Consider the following 20979-nt stretch of genomic DNA (forward strand, 5'->3'; position numbering starts at 1 on the left):
TCTGATGCTAATAGTCAGAATTTAATGCTGTGGCACTCAGCATATTTAAAGGATCATACTTAGCCATGAGGGATCACCGATGATGATTTTGAGAAATAGTGTTGCTATTAATTCTCTTAGCCATGTATAAATTGTAGAGCTTGTCTTGTAACACTTGCTGTTTTTTAAGTGCATTGAAAGGAATGGAGCAATATTAGTAGATTAAATGAAAACTTAATGCAGTGCTGTTTGAATCAGGGTGCCTTACATGTGCCGTGCTTTATGAAGAAAATGGACTGCATTGCTGAATAGTTAGTGCAGCCATCTTCTGTGCAAGTGAGACCAACTGTTTTCAGTAGAATTTGCTGTTTCTGTGTGCTTCCATGTTTTCTGACTCATGACAAACCTATGACAGACTAATGGCAACATGAAGGGGTTACCACTCTCATATTTGGAAAGTCAAGACAAGTGGGAGAATAAAAAGAATTAAACAAATTCCAGAAGTGTGTGAGCAAGAGTTCAATAAAATGAAATCACTGTTCAGCATCACACTCTTTTGTTCCTACACTTCTGTTGGTGCTTCAGATGTGCAAGTAATACAGTTTGGATCTCCTTTATTGCTTATATTTTCTGATTTTAGTTCAGAAATAAAAGTGTGAATATGAAACATTTGCATATAGGCATTAACTGTTGATAAGAGTTAGATGCTAGTTTGGAGTGGCAGCTTTTATTTTGAGGCCCAGGTGACTTCATTTAACTTAGTTGGTATTTCATTTAGTTTCTGTTGGAAATGGAATCAGGCTATATCAGCTTGTATCAATGTGGAAAACAATATATTCCATCGATTTCCTTCTAGCAGAACCCATCTTTTCAGACTTTCACTCTACCAAATTATGTTGTGTTAAAAAAATGTAATTGTTATTCTTGAGCCACTTGGCCTGTCTTTTCCACATGATACAGAAAACAAGTTGGAACAGGTTTGTGAGGTTGGAAACCATGACGTTTTTTAGATCTACATCCATTGCCTAAAGAGGTATTTGTGCATTTCCATTTGGAAATAGAACTTGGTTTATCTTCTCTGACGGCCTTATCTTCCTGTTGAACTTTCTACTGTTATGATTAGGTGACCCAAAATGCAGCAATGTCTAAAAATTTTCTTGTTGCCTCTTCAAAACATTTGCTTTGCTGTGGTTGCCCATGATCAGCCAAAGATAGAACACTAAGACTCCTATGTAGCAGAAGCCCCCATAGGAATATTTTAAATGATCATTTTTACTGCTTTTTTGACATTGATTGTTGCCATCTGCAGTTGGAAGAAGAAAGGGATTGCAATGAACTATGCTTCCAGTGTTCTCTAAACATACCAGCAAGTAGACAGAGTTAATAAGCTGTTGCCAAGGTTGAGTTTTCTTCACCCAACTTTAAAAACAGTCCCAGGGTCTCCAACATGATCAGCTTCATTCTGCGTGCCTTGCCTTATTCTTCTTTGCCAGCAAGTTAACTTTGATTTACAGTGACCCTGTGGATTGGAACCTACCAAGAGTACTTAATACTTTCAATGTATTCTTATCCTCACTGCTGGCCCCTTGGTGTTGGAAATTATATTTTAATGACCTTTTTGCCAGTTCTGTGCTGAGTTACCGCTTTGTTTTTGTACACTTTAAGGATTATCACACTTGTGAAGGGTTGAATTTTTCAAACTGTGAGAGAATATGCTGTTCAGATCTGACTTACTGTCAAAATATTAATGTATCAGGTGAAACTCATGAAGTAGGGAAAGTTGAAGGGGGCAAGGGACTTGATTTCATTTGGGTAATAAATTACAATAATATGAATAATAGTTTGATTAAATAAATGGCCTTAGCTTTAGAAATCAATTGATAATAGCCTTGGTGTTAAAAAAATTTAGCCACGAGAAACACACACAGAACAGAGAAAACATTCACCAAATTGAACCCTAAGGTTCCTTCTTTAGATATGCAAAAGAGAATCAATTGAAGGTCTGGGAATGTCAAGCTAAAGAACTCACAAAGACGGAAGGGGCAACAGTCTTTAGTCTTAAGATGTAAGATAGTTCAAACAAAGATGATATTTTGATTTTGACCAGATGGCTGCTTCAAAGGAAGAGAGATCAATATATTGAATGATTGTAATTGGGGAAATTGAGACAATTTTTTCTCAGTTTCCTGATTACAAGTCACTCCTGAAGCGAAAAAAAGGGGAATTGAGACAAGATGAAAGACAAGAAGAGGCATGAGAACCAAGATGTTTAAAGGTGTGAATATACTTGAAAATCTTATAAAAGCCTCAACCACTGCTTCTCAGTGTGGTACTTCCTTTTGACTACTGCTACCCGGCAGTTCCATAAAGTGGTTATAGAATCTATCCTTAGGATGAAATTATTGCATTTTAGACTCAGAATGAGGAATATCCTAAAGCAGCTTTACTAAATTGGATGCTGATATTTGACCAATTGTTATATTGACATCTTTAGAAAGCTCAAAGTTGGAAAAACTATTATAAGCCAAGGATTTGCAGGTCAGAGTGTGCTTTCTAGCATTCAAGCAAAGTTCAGCTTCAAGGTGAGGATAGGGATTTCAATTCTTATTATCCTACTTTTCTCCCAAAGCAGATAAATATATAGTTCATATAGACTAGGGCTTCCATGCTGTGGGTTTTCTAATGTTATTGGATTGCAGCTCCCCAAACCCCTCACCATTGGCTGTGCTGGTTATATATTCTGGGAATTGGAAATCCAACAGCTGGATTCCAGATAGGAAATTACTGCTATAAAACTGTTTGACTCAAGTTCACTATTCTTTTGTCTCCTGGACTTGTGGTGGAGGGAAAGTGTGATCTCATGGCTAGTGTCCTTGTTTAGCTGCTGTTTTTGCCAGAGACCTTGTCCTAGAGTTTAAGCAGGAAATCTAGTCTCCTCCCCTTCTCCCTGTTAACGTTTCCTGCCTTGCCCAGTCTCTTCCTGCTGTGAGTTTTTTGCTGTGGGACGTCAAACTGTGTGGCTTCCCATTCCAGCAGAGTTTTCTCTTCCACCAGTTTCCAGAACTCGATCTCTAGCAGAAGGACAAAAGGTTGCATTCCTTAGCAGTGGGTGGGGGTGGAAGGACACCGGTTCCCACAAAGCTTGCAGGGCAGGAGTGGAGGAGGGAGAAGATCATGAATCTCTCCATTGGAGCCAGGGAGTTGTCTCCCACTAGCAAATGCAAATAGAGCATGGATCAAGTATGATAAAATTAAACAGGAAGAAGGAGACAGCAAAAGGAGAATACCAGGAATGGTATTCTGTTCTATTCTGGAGGAATGTAAGGAGAAAGTTCAGCATACTCCTGCCTTTAGGAAAACATTTTCCAGCCTGCTAAGAAAAGGAAAGGGTGTCTTTACCTATATTTAGTGCCTTAAGGTAATTGCCTTGGACTGAGATTTACTTAATAAGTACCAATCAGAAGGCATTCAAGGAGGCTCATGAATGGAATTGCCTTTTGGAGGAGATTCCACAAGATTCACCTTTAAACAAAGTTTGAAAAAACATTTTATCCCAGAAAACCATTTGTGTACCCTGATTCCTTGTTAAACTTTTCCAGTTATGTTGTTTTAATGTTGCATTTTGTTTTTATAGCACAAGGTGCTATGATTTAAAAATGCATTGCGGTTATTTTCTGAAAAGGAGAAAATATAAATCTGTCATTGATTATAAATTCCTCTATTACCAAGTTCAGGTGGTTAATTTTCTCCAGATTAGAGTCATAATGAGGCTATTGAGGTGAAAAGAAGGGAGGCATATACAGGGGAATCCCTGAGTTTTTCAGAAGTGAAATCCTTAAATACAAGGAGTACCACAGCTTCCAGAAACCCAAGGTTGTGGGAACAGGAGAGTGTATACTTGAGTTCCTTTCAGGTCTTAACTCCTAGAAAGCTGACAGGTATGCTGAATAGGAACGTTCCTATTAGAAACTGTATTTGCAGTGCAACATTTATGGCAATTATTTATTGTACCATAAGAGAAAATCAGTTCAATCTAGAACATATATAGCTTGGGTGATAGAAATCCATGGAAAAAGTCTTACTGATTGTGGTGTTAGGTACACATTTAATTGATTTCATGCAAACGTGTTTAAAGAAGGAAGTTCTGAAGAGACACATAAATGGGCCCTAGAGTGAATCAAACCTAAACACTCTCTAGAAGCTGAAATGGCTAAGCTGAGACTGTTGTATTTTGAATGTATTATGAGAAGACATGACTTGCTAAAAAGACAAGGCAAGGTAGAAAGCAGTTGAAAGAGAGGAAGATAGTATTAAAGGTAGAGACTCAATGAAGTTATTGCCTTGAGTCTGCAAGACCTGAGGAGAGTTGTTGATAACAGGATGACCTGGAAGTCTTTCATTCATGGAGTGAGTTGAAACCAACTTGACAGCAGTTAACAAATAATAAAGGAAGAAAATCCCTCATAATTAAGTGTTCAGTATTGCTGAATTGCTTTTGTGACATGTTTGGAAACACATTTTTAATATAACCTTAAGTACATGGGTTGAACCAAATGTTAAACAACTTATTTTTGTATGGAAAGATTTCAGAAACGTATTTTGTGAGTGGGTGAAAGAGAATTGCAGCTGGCCTCCTTAAACTTGTCTAGTTTCGCAAGTTTTAGCATCTGTCTGTAGGTGTTAGGATACAGACAAAACAGTGGGTGTGTTAAATTGTTCAAGCATAACTGACCCCACCAGTATGGCTTGCAATCTTGCATTGATCAAATTCCGCCTAGTGTGATAAGGTTGTGACTTTTGAAGCCCTGTGCTATTCATTACCAGAATAGACTTGCAGGATGGGGGGGGGGGGTGAGGCCAGGGGCCGTGAACAGCTGAAAGGGCAATAAATAAAATGCAATGGAAAATGATCCAACTGTGTAACGTATACTGGGTGTCACTAGGGGATGCCTGTAGCCTTGCACCTTAGCAGAACACAACTCAGTTTTCACTAGCAGTAGTCTTTGTAACTTTGCAAATTGTACAGTAAATAAACTCAACTAGTGCTAGTCATATGTTCAGTGAGCTGTCTATGTACTCTTGGAATAACTGCTTATGAAACTGCTCTGCTAGGAAAGGTCTTCCCACATACTTGCTGTATGACTTGTTTTAAACTATTTGGTCTGAATCCAATTCAAGCAGACCTGTTGAATTAGTGGAAGTTGCATAAGGAGCAGACCATTTGACAGACCTCTTTCATCTTACGCAGCTTATCAAAGATTTATAGCCTGTCTGACAATCTGCATCTTTCTGTATCCCCTTTCAGTTGAATCCCACCTCCCAAGTAGGCAACTGCTTAAATTCCTGTGGCTCTAAAACTATATTCCATCAGTCCATCTAAACTGAACAAAAGCTTGAAATTCTTGAAAACTTTATTAAGTAGACTTAAAGGTTCTGCTGGATTTCTTCCCTCCTATTCTTTTCATGCTGAAACTGACTAAGATGACCTTCTCTTTGAAAATCGTAATTGAACAATTGAGTCTATTCTAGTTTGGACCATCAGTACAATTTTGACCTTGGGAACCACCATACCATTGGAAACACGCCTGCAATCTCACTGACATTTAGGCCACTACTCAGATTGGGTAGATGGCTTTCTATATTCTTCCTAAATTGCAGTCCCCTAATAGGAGACAATCTATCTAGCCTGCATTTTATGCAACAGCACAAGGAACATGTTTTTAAATCGTTGCTTGACCATGAGAAGCAAAGAACCTCATGTGATGCCAGTATTGTGGTTTTGACATCGTACCAGCAGTTATCTGCTAGGAACTCTTACAGAAGGCAGCTTGCTGAAGATTGTGTGAAAAGTTTTGTTCAGTTCATTCTACAAATGCTTATTCTCTTGTTTCTCATGTGCACACAGACACGAGTACTACTTTATCAACAAACTTGTGTTGAGACATGTCATTTTTTAAATACTACAAGTGAATTCTCACTTTCAGCTAGATAGGCCTGTTCCTCTTCTTTACTTCTGTGAATTACTGTAGGATGCGTAACCATGCCTACCATGAACAGGAATTTGGCTCTTGTGACCCATTGTTTTTGTTCAGAGTTCACAATTCTAGTAAACAAAGCCATTCTAGTACTACTACAAATTAGACACTTAGAACCATGATTATTTAGTCAAACCATCTATTGTAGAGAAAAGTAGTGCATTTTTTCATCTTCCACCATTTTAAACAAAATTGCAACATTAATTTAAAGTGGTGATAATTATCAGTAGGAGATGCCTAAGATTTCTATCCAGTCACAGCCTAAAGAATGAAGAGCTCTTTATTTTTCATCTTTTATACCATCCCCTAACTCTGGACATTTGGCAGTGACTTCTCAGATTATAAAGTTGTTCTAATTTATGATCAACTTACTTAGAGAAGCCATGTGTAAAAGCAATTCACTTGTTTGGTTAAGGCAAAAAAAAAAAAAAACCCAAAGTGAATGGCACTAGCTTAAGAATGGCAATTCATAATTCTGACATTCCTCTGCAGTCACAGAAAAAAACAAACAGGCTCACATTAAATTTCACAGGCAGCTGCCTTCATGATGAGCCTCAAGTGATTGGATATAACTGTTTTGCCTTCATATAAGTCTCCTGGCTTAATAGCTAAGGAATGGGGATTCAACTATCATTAAGAGCTTCATTTAAATCTATATGTGGATTGCTCCCCAACAGGAGCCAATAAGGATAGCAGGTTTTGAACAGTCTTAGTGAAGAATAGCGCCTCACTTAAAAAAAAAAGACCCTGACTAGGATCAATGTTCCAGTATTGTCCTTTCTGTACTTCCTTATGTTTTTCTACAGGCTGCCAGATGAACATCGGCTTTGCATTTGGTGCCTTGGGCAAGCCCGGTCAATCTGCTTAGAGTTTGCTATTGAAATGATCAAGTCTGGTCTTGGCTGAAAATCCCCCTTCAAAAGCTGCATTAAGGACTTCATCCAAACAGCTCGTCATCACAAAATTTAGATCCTGCCGTACATTGACTGCAATCTCTTCAAGATCCTTCTCATTTCTTTGAGGAATGATAATTCTCTTCAGACCTGCTCTGTGGGCTGCTAGGACCTTGTCCTTAATTCCTCCAACCTGGAAATGAAAGAAGGGTAAAAAACAGAATGTGATTAAGTAGGCTAGAAGCCCTGGTAAAGTAGTGTAAGTATATTGGCCACTGTGTTATTAGCAGGCAACAACAATACTTAGGCAGTAGAAACGCATTTGTCTATATCATTATTGCCTACTTTGGCTGGAAGCTGTTCTTCAGCATCTTACTCAGACGTCTCTCCCATCAACTTTTCTCTGATTTTAACTGGAATTTGGGGCTTTATGCATGCAATCTTTGGTGTTCCAGGGGGCTTTTTGGAGCTGTTCATTTGAATAACCAGAATAAATGCTACAGTGAAAACCGGTTTGGGATTGGCCTTGGAAAGGAATACAGGTCTTCTGGTGCAAGAAGTGGAAAGCCAGCCATGTGCAAAGCAGTAAAGCTTTACCCAAGGTCACTGTGTACTACATAGAGACTGCAACAGGGACTGGGAATCTGTTGAACTGCAATTCCCATCAGCCCCCACCTCCTGTGAGTATCCAGAAGGGCATCTATATCAAGATTTTTGAAAAGCTGTGTTCAGTTCTGTAGGTCATGCATGTCGGCCTCCAATTTAGAACATTCTGGATGCTACAGGGAAGTGGACTAACACTATGTACAAACAGGATCTGGAAATGTTACTTTTTCTTTTACTACAACTGCAGAAGTCATTCCACTGGAGAAATGCAAAGAAAAAATGTGCAAATGTAGAAAATTAGCAATAAATAAGCTGTTATTTGTCACCAAGCATGTGTTTCTTTGTATGAAGGATGAATCTCTGACCTACAGCAAGGTTTTGGCTGGTGAAATGTAATCCATATGTATGTGGCAGGATTCCCAATGTAGCTAAAGCCAACCTCCATATGCTAAACATCATCACCAAGAAAACATTGACAACAATTTGTCCCACCTCCTGGGTGAGAGACTCTGAATAAAGGAAGCTTAGACAATTTACAGTTAGCACTTCCGACAGCAATATTTATGACAGCTCTGGGATGTCACTAACAGCCATCAAGATGGGAGAAAGCAAACCGGTGGAAACGGAGACTTTTCAGCAACTCCTTGAGAACAAAGAAATTATACAGTCACCATTTCTAGTAGGCAACATTGGACAAAATCAAGCCCAATGCTGTAAGAAATTGGAAGTCAGCCCTCCACATTTGCTGGGGTTGGGGACGCAAGACCACTGCAAAAGTGGGGGGGGGGGGGGACACCCTTTTAACCTAAGATAACACCTCTAGGAATTTGTAAATCTACCAGCACAACTTTATGATCGACCTGTCAAAAGTTGAGCATAGAATCGCACTGGAGGACCTCAAGATTCCTAGGGATAACATTTTAATCAAACCTGCAAGTAACCAATTCACCAAAAATCAAAATTTGCAAATGTGGAGGGTCGACTGTACAATTATCTCTTCTCCTGGAAATATTGCTCCAGGCAGATTCCTAGTTTCCTCTAAGGCAAAGTGCTTTTAAAAAAAACAAATCAAGTCTGAAGTCGATTTTGTAGGAATACACTAAATATGCTGAAAGACTTACAAAAGGATGTCTAGGAATGAAATGTAGCATGCCTGGATATGTGGCTTAAAATCAATGACAGAATGGAAGCAGGTATTAAAAGGCTGGGGAAAGATGGGGAGGGAAGAAAAGCAATGGAAGGTTTAACAGTATCACCATCTCCGAACAATACCTACTGGAAGAACCAGGCCTCTGAGTGTAATTTCCCCAGTCATGGCTACATCCGAACGCACGAGCCGCCCACTGAAAAGCGAGGCAAGGCAGGTTACTATGGTAACACCAGCAGATGGTCCATCTTTTGTGACAGCTCCAGCTGGGAAGTGCAGATGGATGTCTGTGTTGTCAAGGAGATCAAAACTTCCAGAAGCTTTAAGAAAAAGAAGAGAAAGGGAGAAAGGAGGGAGTTCAGCGTGGAAATTTCAAACCTGTGGTGTTTCTGGCCCTTTGTTCTTAAAATAAATAAATAAAGCCCCCCTGCTGGGAAGGACTCACATTCCAAACACGGTTGCATTTGGCAGCCAGCAAGTTTGAAAGGAGATTTGTGATGGTAAAAGGGAGGAGAGGATGGATGGAGATGGGGAAGAAAAGGGGGCAAACACCTGCACCCTTACACTGCCATACTTGTTTTAGTCTTCCCAGAAAATTCTCATTTCAAATGCAACACAAATATCTTTATAATAATAATAATTTTATTTGTATACCCCGCCTCTATCTCCCCAAAGGGGACTCAGGGCGGCTTACATGGGGCCAAGCCCGAATAAAAACAATAGCAATATAAAACACAACAACAGACAAAAGACATGCACAATTATAAAAATTTAAACATTAGCCAATAAAAACAAATGACAAGAACTAATAAAAACATGGATTAAAACGGAGAGGTTGTAAAAGTAGACTGGGTAAGGTGCACCATATAAATATTGTAAACACGAGGTGACTGATAAAGTTTATGTGGTACTACTTTTAATTTGTCAGTGAACTGATTAGATAGCTTGACTATGAAGTTGCTCTGTTTAAGGATTCAGCAAAATACCCCATATACTCATTTGTAAATCTAGAAATGTAAGTTAAAAAATCAGTGTAAAAAGCCTGGATCAATTTATCCACAGGGCAATGTGAGTATTGTACCTTAAGTATTATCAAGAAAAGGAATCATTCCTTTCTTTGAGTGAAGTGTTGAAATGCAAGAATTTAATACATCCCAGGAGAACCTAAAATAAGCACTACTTTTGTACTATAATGTTACCTCTGGCCTTTTTGAGTGCTTGGGAAAGGAAATAGTGGCATCAGCCAAGGGTGGCTGGCCCACTGAGATGGCATTGGTGCTTTCCTTTTTCCATGGAATGACCCTCTATGTATGGGTCATATCAAAATCCATAATTCTGGCCCCAAAACATGCCAAGTCCTCCACTGCCACAGTCTTAGGCAGGCAGCAAAACCTATGACAAAAGGCTCACACCTGTTCTCTCTTCTTGTGCCCTTACACGTACCATTGGTCAGGTGGTATTTCTTGGCGTTGCTGCGCAGCCAGCTAATAGCAAGATGTGCCGATTCCTTCATGATGTCACCAAGTTGCCCGGTCAAAGTGAGCTGGCCTTCCCCATCCATACGGCTGGCCTCTACGAACATGATCTCTCCCCCTAAAGGAGTCCATGCCAAGCCAATTGCTACACCGGGTTGACTTAGCCTCTCGGATACCTGCAGGGAAAAAAACATGACAAGATCTGTATGGAAAGGAACCAGAATATTCAAATGTTGCTGTTTGCTAAGAGCCCCCCCCTCCCCCGCCCCCGGAACCATTTCCATTGGCCATCATATGGTTTGACTCCGTAGACCTGAGCGCAAAACGATGCTATAACTAATACTGCCAGTCTGAACTATGCCTAACTGCCCAATTATTCTGATCTTGATTATTCTGACATAATGTAAAGGCCCAAACCCTGGCGGCTCAGTTGTATTCTCAATTCATGGCCTTCTGCAATCGGTGACTAACTTGTTTCTCTTTCTTTAGAAGGCAGTATTTGATCTGCTGTAATGCAGAATGGAAGGGCATGAGTGAGCTCCAGGAAACAGCCTGAGCAGCATAATCTCAGTACCTAACACTAAACCTATCTCATTTTCTGCAAACTTGTTATAGAAATAATATGGGCAGCAGGTGACACTTCCTTTTTACCACCTGGCAAACAATAGGCCCTGTTCCCAAATGAGTACTTCTTACTGGCTTTCATTTCAAGCACATTCTGGTGACAAATGTATTTCACCTATTAGTAACTGAAACATTCCAGGAGTCATTTCCCAAAATTATATTTGCTTAGTATCTGTCCATTGCTAAGAGGGGATTATGAGAGATCATCTGTATTGTTTGCCAGCTAATTAACTGAGGTTTTCTCATCTTCAGCTTTTCTGGACTTCATTTTCATTCAAAGTGTAATGTGGGGCCTAGTTTGGGGAAGAGAATATTTATGCAAAGCAAGTAATTTTTGGTTCTGTATTATCATACAGTGCCTTTAGAACAGCTGCACAAAGGACTGTTGCTAACAAAATTATATTACCTTATGTGCTTATTCATTAATTTTAAAATTACTTCATTTGACAAGTCCTTTTCTTCCAGAAGGCCAATTAACTCAATTACTTTAGGTTTTCTATTTCTGCTCAGACCCAGCCTCCTCCAGCTAAGTGCTGACATGCGGAGTGGCTTTGCAGGGTCTAGGTTTCCAACTAGTTATTGATGTCAGACAGAGGGTCAGAGGTGAGGCTCTTAGAGCGAAGGAGAAAGGAGAGGAAGAGGCCCTGCTGCAGAAAAGAAAAACAAATGGAACCAATCTGGAATGCCTTTCCCCCCTGAAATGGAAGCTGCAGTGGGGAGAGCAGGGCTATGGCAGCAATACTGTTTCAAGCAAGCTGAAAGCTCTGCTTTACGAAAACAAATAAACACGACAAATAGTTACCTCCAGTTCATACATTGGTGGCCCAAGAATATCTTTCAGAGCATGAAAGTCAATTAAAATTGGCATTTCAGGTGGCAGCGCAAGGTCAGCCGTGTCACTGATAGAATCAGGCTTTGCATCTTCGGCAATATGCTCTCTGCACTCTTAAGTTTAAAGAAAGAAAGAAACTGCATTTGTTCACAAATAACATTCTGGTGACTGCTTCTAGAGGGAACAGTCCACATTCAGTTGAGTATATCTTGGACTGATAAAATGAGGGGTGAACTTATCTTTCAGTTTAGCATGAGTAAGCATGCATCTAAACTGCAGAATTAATGTGGTTTGATAGCCCTTTAAATACCATGGCTCCATGCTATGGCAGCTTGGGATTTACCGTATTGCAAAGTCTGGAGCTTTTTCTGCCAGACTGCTGAACTATTTTTATTTATTTATTTATTACAACATTTATATCCCGCCCTTCTCACCCGAGAGGGGACTCAGGGCGGCAAAATAACTAAACTAAACTAAAATTTCTACGATTTCAGACTAACAATGTACACCTTCCTAAAAGTCACCTTTAAAAAAGATTTCAATTTACTGATAAATAATTTCATACTCTTGCAGTCAATGCACTCTTGAGGGTTTTTTCCCCCTCCCAAACAACAAACAAACCTTTTTTGAAGAAAAAAAAGGAGGAAAGATCTATTTTGGCAGCCCATGCAAACTTAGGAGCAGAAGGACCACCGTATAGAAAGGATCAGTTAAGAAGTAACAGAAAAAAACTTGTCAGTATTCAGCCAAATGGACAAATTATCTGAATCAGAGCTCAGAAAAGTTATTTCTTTTGGATTACAACTCTCATTGGGATTTCAAAGTACAGTAGAGTCTCACTTATCCAACCTTCGCTTATCCAATGTTCTGGATTATCCAACACAGTCTGCCTCCTGCCCAGATCCACAGCTGTTTCTCTAGGCAGCAAGGACTGAACTTTTTATGGATTTTAGTTCCGACAATGTTGTTACTGTAAGTTCATTTTATGCAATTTTATCTCTATTTGTAATCAATGTTTTTGTAGTCAATATTTTTGTAGTCAATGTTTTTGTAGTCAATGTTTTCAATACATTGCAATGTTTTTGTGCTAAATTCATAAATACAGTAATTACTACATAACGTTACTGTGTATTGAACTGCTTTTTCTGTCCATTTGTTGTAAAACATGATGTTTTGGTGCTTAATTTGTAAAATCATAATGTAATTTGACATTTAATAGGCTTTTCCTTGATCCCTCCTTATTATCCAACATATTCGCTTATCCAACGTTCTACCGTCCCGTTTATGTTGGATAAGCGAGATCTTACTGTACTTATAACTTCAAAACCGCAACTCTCCCCAAGTTCTGGACAGCTTTCTGCAAGAAACATGGAACCCTTTTACTTCAAAACAAACAGGTATTGTCTCTTTTTCCAAAACATTTGGGAAACCTTTTACTGGAATATCCTGCTCTTACTCAGCTTTCTGACAGTTCCAAGGGTCTTTATAACTTTTCAGTGGATTGTTGACAGTGGGGTTCGTTTCTATTGGGGGGGGGGAGGGGAGGAAGTATTTGTGGGTGGAGAAAGGAAGGTGCCAGAGATCTGTGGCTAGACCCAAGTGTTACATTTTTCCTAACATTCCTTAAAGCATGTTAACCACAGTGTGGCTTTATTCAAAGCTTACAGCTGCCTCCAGCTATATATCGCCTTGGGATTTGCCCTCATCAGATTTTCGTTAAGGTTTCTGCCAAAGGACTGGCTGAAGCTGAACTCTGCTCTTTCGAAGAGGAAGGCACACAAATTAAAACAAAACAAAATAAAAGGCAAGTGAGACTGGCTCCTTTTTGTTAGAAATCCAGGTGTTTGCGGGTCACGTGCTTACTATGCAAACAAATGAATTCAATTAAAAAGAGAGAAAGCGCGACCCCAGGATTTTAAGTGCTGCTCATAAAACTTCACATTTTAGTTGAAACAGACCTGAGTTTGACCACACTTTGGGGAAATTTTTTTAGTTTGAAGCGGTATGAATGTTACACATAGAGTATAACTCAAAAGGAGTATAACTCAGAAAGTGTACAGTGGATTGAATACTGGACTATTCAATATTCTGGAGATCAGGGTTTGAATTTCTACTTTGCCTTGGAAACTTTCTGAGTAACCCTAAGTAAATCATGTTCTCTCAGCTTCAGAGGATGGCAAAGACAACCCTCTAGCGAATCTTGCCAGGCAAACCCTGTGTTAAGTTTGCCTTAGAGTCATCATATGTTGGAAACCTAAAAGCACACAACTACTAAAGACGAAGGTTTCACTTGGAATGGAGACTCATGTTTTCCCAGAAAGCCAACAGTAAGCCTATACAATTGGTGAATTCATTTTGAAAAGAGAAATAGTACGTATCTTCCAACAAAAGCAGTCAATTTGACTGGAATACAGATCTAGTCTTACCTGACCCTGATTATATTTAAATGGATCAAACCATTTAGGTCTTGCCTAGCACAACTCAAAACATGCCATTTTTCTAGTCTCTCTCCCGTCTATTTCCCCATATTTGCCTTGAAGGCCAAGGAGAAGAAAGAGCATAGAATCATAGAATCATAGAATAGTAGAGTTGGAAGAGACCTCATGGGCCATCCAGTCCAACCCCCTGCCAAGAAGCAGGAAATCGCATTCAAAGCACCCCCGACACAGACAGTTTATTAAATCAACTGTCTGTGGCGAAATAGATCTTGTGGCATGTTTGAAGCAGAGAGAAAAAAAATGGCAGTACAAGCTTTGGTAGACTCAGTCATCAGACATTAAGAAGTAGACTGAATCTAGGGAAGCCTATGCTATGAACTTCTTCCTTTCAAGGCATATTTGCAGTGTAGAATGAATGTAGTTTGACACCACTTTAATGGGCATGGCTCAATGCTATGGTGAGACATTAGCACTCTTTGGCACTCTCCATGTGTCCATAGCATTAAGCCATGGCAGTAGTGGTATCAAACTGCATTTGCTTTACGTGGTAGATGCAGCCTCAGTTTCAAAAGTGCAACAGGACTCTTTTGTATACTGATACAGAGTAACACAACTACAGTAGAGTCTCACTTATCCAACATAAACGGGCCAGCAGAATGTTGGATAAGCGAATATGTTGGATAATGAGGCATTAGGGAAAAGCCTATTAAACATCAAATTAGGTTATGATTTCACAAATTAAGCACCAAAACATCATGTTATACAACAAATTTGACAGAAAAAGTAGTTCAATACACAGTAATGCTATGCAGTAATTACTGTATTTACGAATTTAGCACCAAAATATCACGATATATTGAAAACACTGACTACAAAAATGCATTGGATAATCCAGAATGTTGGATAAGTGAGACTCTACTGTACATCTTTGAGTACTTTCTGTGTTGATCTGGATATGAAGGTTTAGTATATTATCTTGCTGTGTCCTAAACTCTCAGATGAGACCCTCTCCAGCCTGTGATCTAAGATGCAGGGATTCACCAGCTACATGTGGCAGGATACTGACAGCTCAATAAGTGTCTTCGTTTTCAGCAACTGGAGAAGCCAGCAACTGGCAGGGATGCGACAACCCACAACACGAGACTGGTGGGCTTCCTTCAGCTTGATGGCTTACGACCAGAGAGGCCTCACCCCATTACTCCAAACAGCCTGGTTCACTACCACATTGTACTCGAGACATTTGCCCTTCTCCTCCTCCTCTCTCATTTTTCCAAAACAAAACCCAATGTCTTTTGAGAAGATGGCAGCACCGAAAGCCAACGCAGGCGGAAGAGGGAGCCCCTCCCCGTCTTGTCTTCTCAATCTTTTATTATGCGCTGTTTTGCCCGCTGCCAATTTGGGCCACACAAAGACAACTGTTCACAGCTCAGTACTTTTGGGTTTCCTCCAGAAAAACAAAACCTTGAGTTTTACACCATTTGAAAGCATTCAGATCCCATATTACTTTCCTAGCTGGCAGCAGTTTCCAGCTCTAATGTTAACACCCATAAATAGCTTCTTTGCTGGATTCACTGGCATGCGGAAGACAGCCACTCTTTTGTTCTGTGTGCAATAGTAAACAAGCGAGTGTATCATGTGAAGGGAAGAGCTTTCAGATCATTCCACAGATAAACCTTAGAAAACTAAAATGTTCTTTCTGAATCAAAGAGGCTTTGAGGGATAATATATAAATTGGAATAACAACAATGGATCTAGGGACATTTTTAGGGTGGGACCTACGGTGTCAACTGGAACTACATGTTGCTATGTGTTTCATGTAGCATATATATATTTGCACATGCATGCAGTAGTGGACACAAGATGGAAATTTTACTTTTGGGTGACCACTCCTAGAATTTCTAGGCAGCATAGCCATTAGGCAAAGTCACCAAAGCTGTCATGGGGCCCCATGTTTCTGACACTTTCTCTTCCTCCAGTCCTAGTTGGAGACTCTAGGAGTTGTCCAAACAGTAACATTTTCAAGAAGATTTAGTGGGTGGGATAATTTATCCTCCCTAGCCTTATTGTCATGTCATTTTGTCTTTCTCTTGTCATATTCATGCCACTGCCTGCTCCCAGCAGTCAGCCAGGGCCCTGACTGCCATCCACTTCCTCTTCACTTGCTCTTTTTACTGTTGTGTAGCCAGGGATTGTGCATTTTCTGACAGTGAGCTCTACATTCTGCCATATAAAAGCACAATCAAGTCCTTTCACATACATGGTGGGTTTTTTTTAAAAAAAAACCCTTTTTTTGTCCTCTTCTAATACCATAATATAAGGATAGTCAGACTTGTTTACAAAGGGCCAATTGGTTGCCTATCACAGGCCTACTAGAAAAGCCCTACCTGTCTTTTGTTGTTCTGCAAAATGGCCAGAGATCCACCAGTAGATCTCAATCTACTTTCTACCCTCCCTTTCATACCAAAGTTGCTTTGGGTATGCAGAAATAATCACATGGTCATAGTTGAGATATTCCCATATTTTTCTCAGTTTAGGATAATGAACCCTAAACCACATATGTGCAGGCTTGTGAAAAATTATTTTTAAATGCATTTGAGCTTCAGCCATATACTTTCTGGAAAAACAGTGAGTTCTGATACCGGAAAGGTTTTAACATTTGAATTTGCTTGCCATGTGGAGATATCAAAAGTAAGTTATCTTTAAAGGATTTAGATTCATACTTTCATTTTATATCTAATGCTACTTTGGAGAAAGAAGAAAAGAGAGAGAAAGGCAAATTATCTGATCTGAAAAGAAATTGGCACAAGGCCCATAACTGGTAACCACTGTATCAACAACTGCTACCAATTAAAATGTTCTTTTTTTCATTTAAAGAAACATGGAAATGAAGTTAAGGCAGGTTTTAAGGTTCTCCCACACTGTGCAAATCTCAGGGAAAATATTCTTCTAACCCTCTGTGGCAGACAATGCTGCATAGTTCTCCAAAACGCCTCCTAGTTTTCCATCCAGACAAAAATTACTGCTAATTAGTCACAGTAAGTCTGCCAGCCAACACAGGGCCATCTGAATCATTAGCGAGTTTTGAAACCCAGATTATCATTTGTGTGTAGGATGTGTATGGCATGTGTGTCCAATGGAAACACTGAAGGACTTCTTAAGGGTGCACACATGCTTCCCTGCAAGCTTATTCAACATTCTGAATATAAACATAAGAAAGAATGGTCCCATAGACAGCTTACATCCACCCTTGAGAGTCAGCCTTGGGGGCTCTTCTACTGAAATTTAGGTAATCTGCTTTTGTCTATCACCTTTCCTACCACAAAATGAATTTTACAAGAACATTTTGAGTATTTTCTCCTAATACAATCTCACTGCATTCTGCTTGTATTCCAAACCCATAGCTTTTCCAGGATCTACTTAAATGACACAGGACAACGCTCAGATTTGTGAAATATCCAGTCAAAAGGAACTCAGTAACACCTCTTTCTATGGCCAATGGCTTGCCTTTCAGAGGAGTGGATACCAAGAGGGAAAATAACAAGGCAAAGGAAGGTGGGGGGTGTCTTTAGTATGTCTTGGAAATCCAGTTTTCTAGAGCTAAAACTGAGCTCAGCAATTCCACCCTCCTCGCACATCTTTCAACCAATAACTCAGTTCAGGGTTCTCTCCATCTACACAATGAATACTGCTCATACTGAAAAGGAATGACAGAAGTGAAACTCCATATTTATCTCAGTGAAGGACAAAACAAATGCAAATCTAAAAACCCAAACATGGCTGTGGCCCTCTTCTTGGGCAACCTTCCAAGCTGGAGAGCTGGCAAGAACTGGTATCAGCAGAAGGATGGAAAAGGCACACAAACCTCCTCCTTCTGTCACTTCGGAGCGGTCTGGCTTTGTCTCCTTATGCTGGCCTTCTGCCACTTTCACAGCAACCGCTCGGCAAATGGCCCCAAATTTGCGATCCAAGGAGCGGACTCCTGCCTCCCGGGTGTATCTAGCACAGAGCAGCAGCCAAGGTTAGCCTTTTAGCATCCATCTAAAGAGACATGAACTGGAAAGCCAGGGCTTAATCTGTGAGTTTTATTAGCTGCATCAAGAGGTTTCTGAGTTTGGCGAGCAAACTGCTGAGGATGATTTAAAAGAAAAGAGATACTGTACATGCAAAGGATGCCTGGTGGAATCAAGGAATAACTGGGATTCTCTCACACTTATACACCTTTTTTAAACTCCACAACATGTATTCTAGCTTGATTTGAACTTTTATTTCATAGATGTATTGTACTTGGTCTGAGTTATTCAGTAAAGAAGACTTACACCTAAAAGCAAATAAAGATACCACTAGTGTGATTGCACTATTTCTTGACCTGATAAGAAGCCCACCTTTCCTCTCTCAGAATTTGAATCTTTCTCTTCTCTCAGCCTTGAGAGTAAAGAGGGGCTACAGCTTTCCTAAGCCTGTGCTTATCATCCTGAAAATTTCAGAAGGCCAACCTTGCCTAGGGGTATACAATCACAGGATCCCGTGAAAGCTAAAAGCTGCTGTTTTTTTGTTTTTTTTTTTACTTGAGAGAACACCCCTCTAGGAATTTTCACATTTTTCAGCATGGCTCTATGGTTAACTTGCCCTGGAAACTGATCATAGAATTGCACTGGAGGACACAGACATTCTTAGAATATTTTCATCAAATCTGAATAAGGAAATTCACAAACATCAAAGCCACAATGTGGAGGGGCAACTGTAACTTAAAGGAGTTCTTTGTTCTGATCTTGGGAAGGGGCTTCATCTTGAAAGGTCACCTGGTGCTAAGAGAACAATTCAACATCTAGCAGTGCAGACCCAAGCACCAGGTGTATTTAAGGCTGTGTGTCTTTGTTTTCTGGTTCTTTTTCCTTTTCCAGCCACCAGTCACTGACAAGGGCATGATTCAAACTTCCAAGTCCTCCCTCAGTGTATCCTTGAATGTAAACTAAGGGTCTAAGCCAGGGGTCCCCAAACTTTTTAAACGGGGCCAGTTTACAGTCTCTCAAACCATTGCGGGGGGCGGACTATAGTTTTTTGTTTTGTTTGTTTAAACTATGAACAAATTCATATGCATACTGCACATATCTTATTTTGAAGAAAAACAAAAACAAAATGGGAACAAATACAGCCTCAATGTTAATCATCATCATCATCAAAATAATAAAGGAGGTTGGAAGAGACCCCTTGGGCCATTTAGTTCAACCTCTTCTGCCTTTGTGCACCAAAAGCACAAACAAAGCACCCCTGACAGATGGCCACCCAGCCTCAATGTTGTTGATAATAATAATTTTATATATATAACAGAGTCCTAAACGCTTGGGAAGCATTCGACTTGTGATTTTGTGGTTTGAAATCCAGCATATAGATCTCATTTCCTGTGTTATACTACGTATGTCTTTGTGCCAATAACAACAACAATAACAACAACAACGAGAGTTGGAAGAGACCCCTTGTGCTATTTAGTCCAACCCCCTTCTGGTTTTGTGCACCAAAAACACTAGCAAAGCACCCCTTAATAATTAATAATTAAATAATAATAAAAATGCCATTATAAATAAGCAAAGCTTTGGAAGGCGCGCACCAGGTGAAGGAGGAGGAGGGAGCTGCCGAAGCGGGGGCCAGATAAATGGCTTGGATGGGCTGCATGTGGCCACCGGGCCTTAGTTTGGGGACCCCTGGTCTAAGCAAAGCAGGCCCTCCAGATAAATACACTGCAGAACACCCAAAGGGAAGATCGATAGACAAGACTTCATTATCAATACTGGCAGCACCATAAATATGTAAAGCAGCACTGAACAAAGGGTTTTCATTGTGATTGTAGAATTTCCTCATCCTTCTATACATTTGCCCCCTAAGCTGTGTGCTTTCCGTCAGTAAGTCGAAAGTCACCTTTTGAGGAGTCGCTGAAGAATGAGGTTGCATTCCCCACTTGTAACGAAACTGAAAGAACTTTGAAAAATTACAGTTCTCCCAGACAGCTACAAAAATTCAATACAAAATTCAGACATAGCACAAAATGCAAAAACTTTACCGGGTGATGATTGCCAGAGTTGTATCTTGGGGGATTTGAATCTGCTGAGGTGTTAGCCCATGCTGTTCAAGTTGCTTTGGAATCAAATGACGATGTGCAATTTCTAGCTTCTCCTCCTGCGTGTATCCTTTGAAACAATGAATTCATATCAGAACTAAGTAACAACATGAGGGAGGCAAGAAACGTTGCCATATTATACCATAGATACAGACAGCCTCTCCATATCTGCAGTTTTGACTTTTGCAGATTTGATTAAAATGTTGCTCTGTAGGAATCAGACAACATTTTAATCAAATGTGTGACCCTTATGGTCCACTTAGTATGGAAGGGTTAGGCAACCTGCTATCCGTTAAATATTTTGATCTATCACAGCTCTTAGTTTCCTGCCATCATAACCTATGGTTAGGAAGACTAACAATGATGGAAAATTTAAGACTTGCTCCCCATTTGGGGCTAAATCTAACTCTCCCCTGGTGTGAATCCAGTCTCCTGGGCTTCCTTGGATGGGTAGATCTCCTTCTCCATAAAAGCGTAGTTTGATGGTTATCTACCTTGTGTACAAGATCACCTATTTTCAAAGGTTGAAATGCCTCTTCCAAGATTCAGTTGCTGTCGGTAAGAGATGTACACTAAAATATGCTGGTATTTTTGGTTTCAACCTTTTTCATTTGCCTGTAACTTGACAGTGCCTCTTAGAATTTGGAAAACTGAACTCAGCCCTTGGGCTCCAATGGAGTACAGGAACTGTGGTCCAAAATATTTGGAAGGTACTGGTTCTCCAAAGCATGTAGTCTGTCACTGAACTGTAGCCCTGGTATCATGCAAGAAACATTTAGATCTACCACAGTAAAAACATTTTTACAACGTTATAACCAATGGCTAAAGTCATTTCTGT

General features: G+C 39.9%; 1 protein-coding gene and 1 long non-coding RNA gene across 2 annotated transcripts in view; both read right to left on the reverse strand.

Moving 5' to 3' along the window:
• Nucleotides 1-20979, reverse strand: part of LOC134293688 (uncharacterized) — a 453696-nt gene that overhangs the window by 152212 nt on the left and 280505 nt on the right. The gene's annotated exons all lie outside the window — the stretch shown is intronic.
• The window catches only part of lonp2 (lon peptidase 2, peroxisomal), a 49377-nt gene continuing 34534 nt past the window's right edge, over nt 6137-20979 (reverse strand). Inside the window, exons 10-15 of the mRNA XM_003222914.4 lie at nt 20085-20211; nt 17892-18025; nt 11562-11704; nt 10104-10311; nt 8790-8980; nt 6137-7100 (exon numbers count right to left, since the gene is read on the reverse strand). Coding sequence (XP_003222962.1) covers nt 6879-7100; nt 8790-8980; nt 10104-10311; nt 11562-11704; nt 17892-18025; nt 20085-20211 — 1025 coding nt within the window. The 3' untranslated portion in view covers nt 6137-6878. The remainder of the gene's footprint in view (nt 7101-8789; nt 8981-10103; nt 10312-11561; nt 11705-17891; nt 18026-20084; nt 20212-20979) is intronic.

This window comes from Anolis carolinensis, unplaced genomic scaffold (assembly GCF_035594765.1).
Source record: "Anolis carolinensis isolate JA03-04 unplaced genomic scaffold, rAnoCar3.1.pri scaffold_9, whole genome shotgun sequence".
NCBI classification, from domain to species: Eukaryota; Metazoa; Chordata; class Lepidosauria; order Squamata; family Dactyloidae; genus Anolis; species Anolis carolinensis.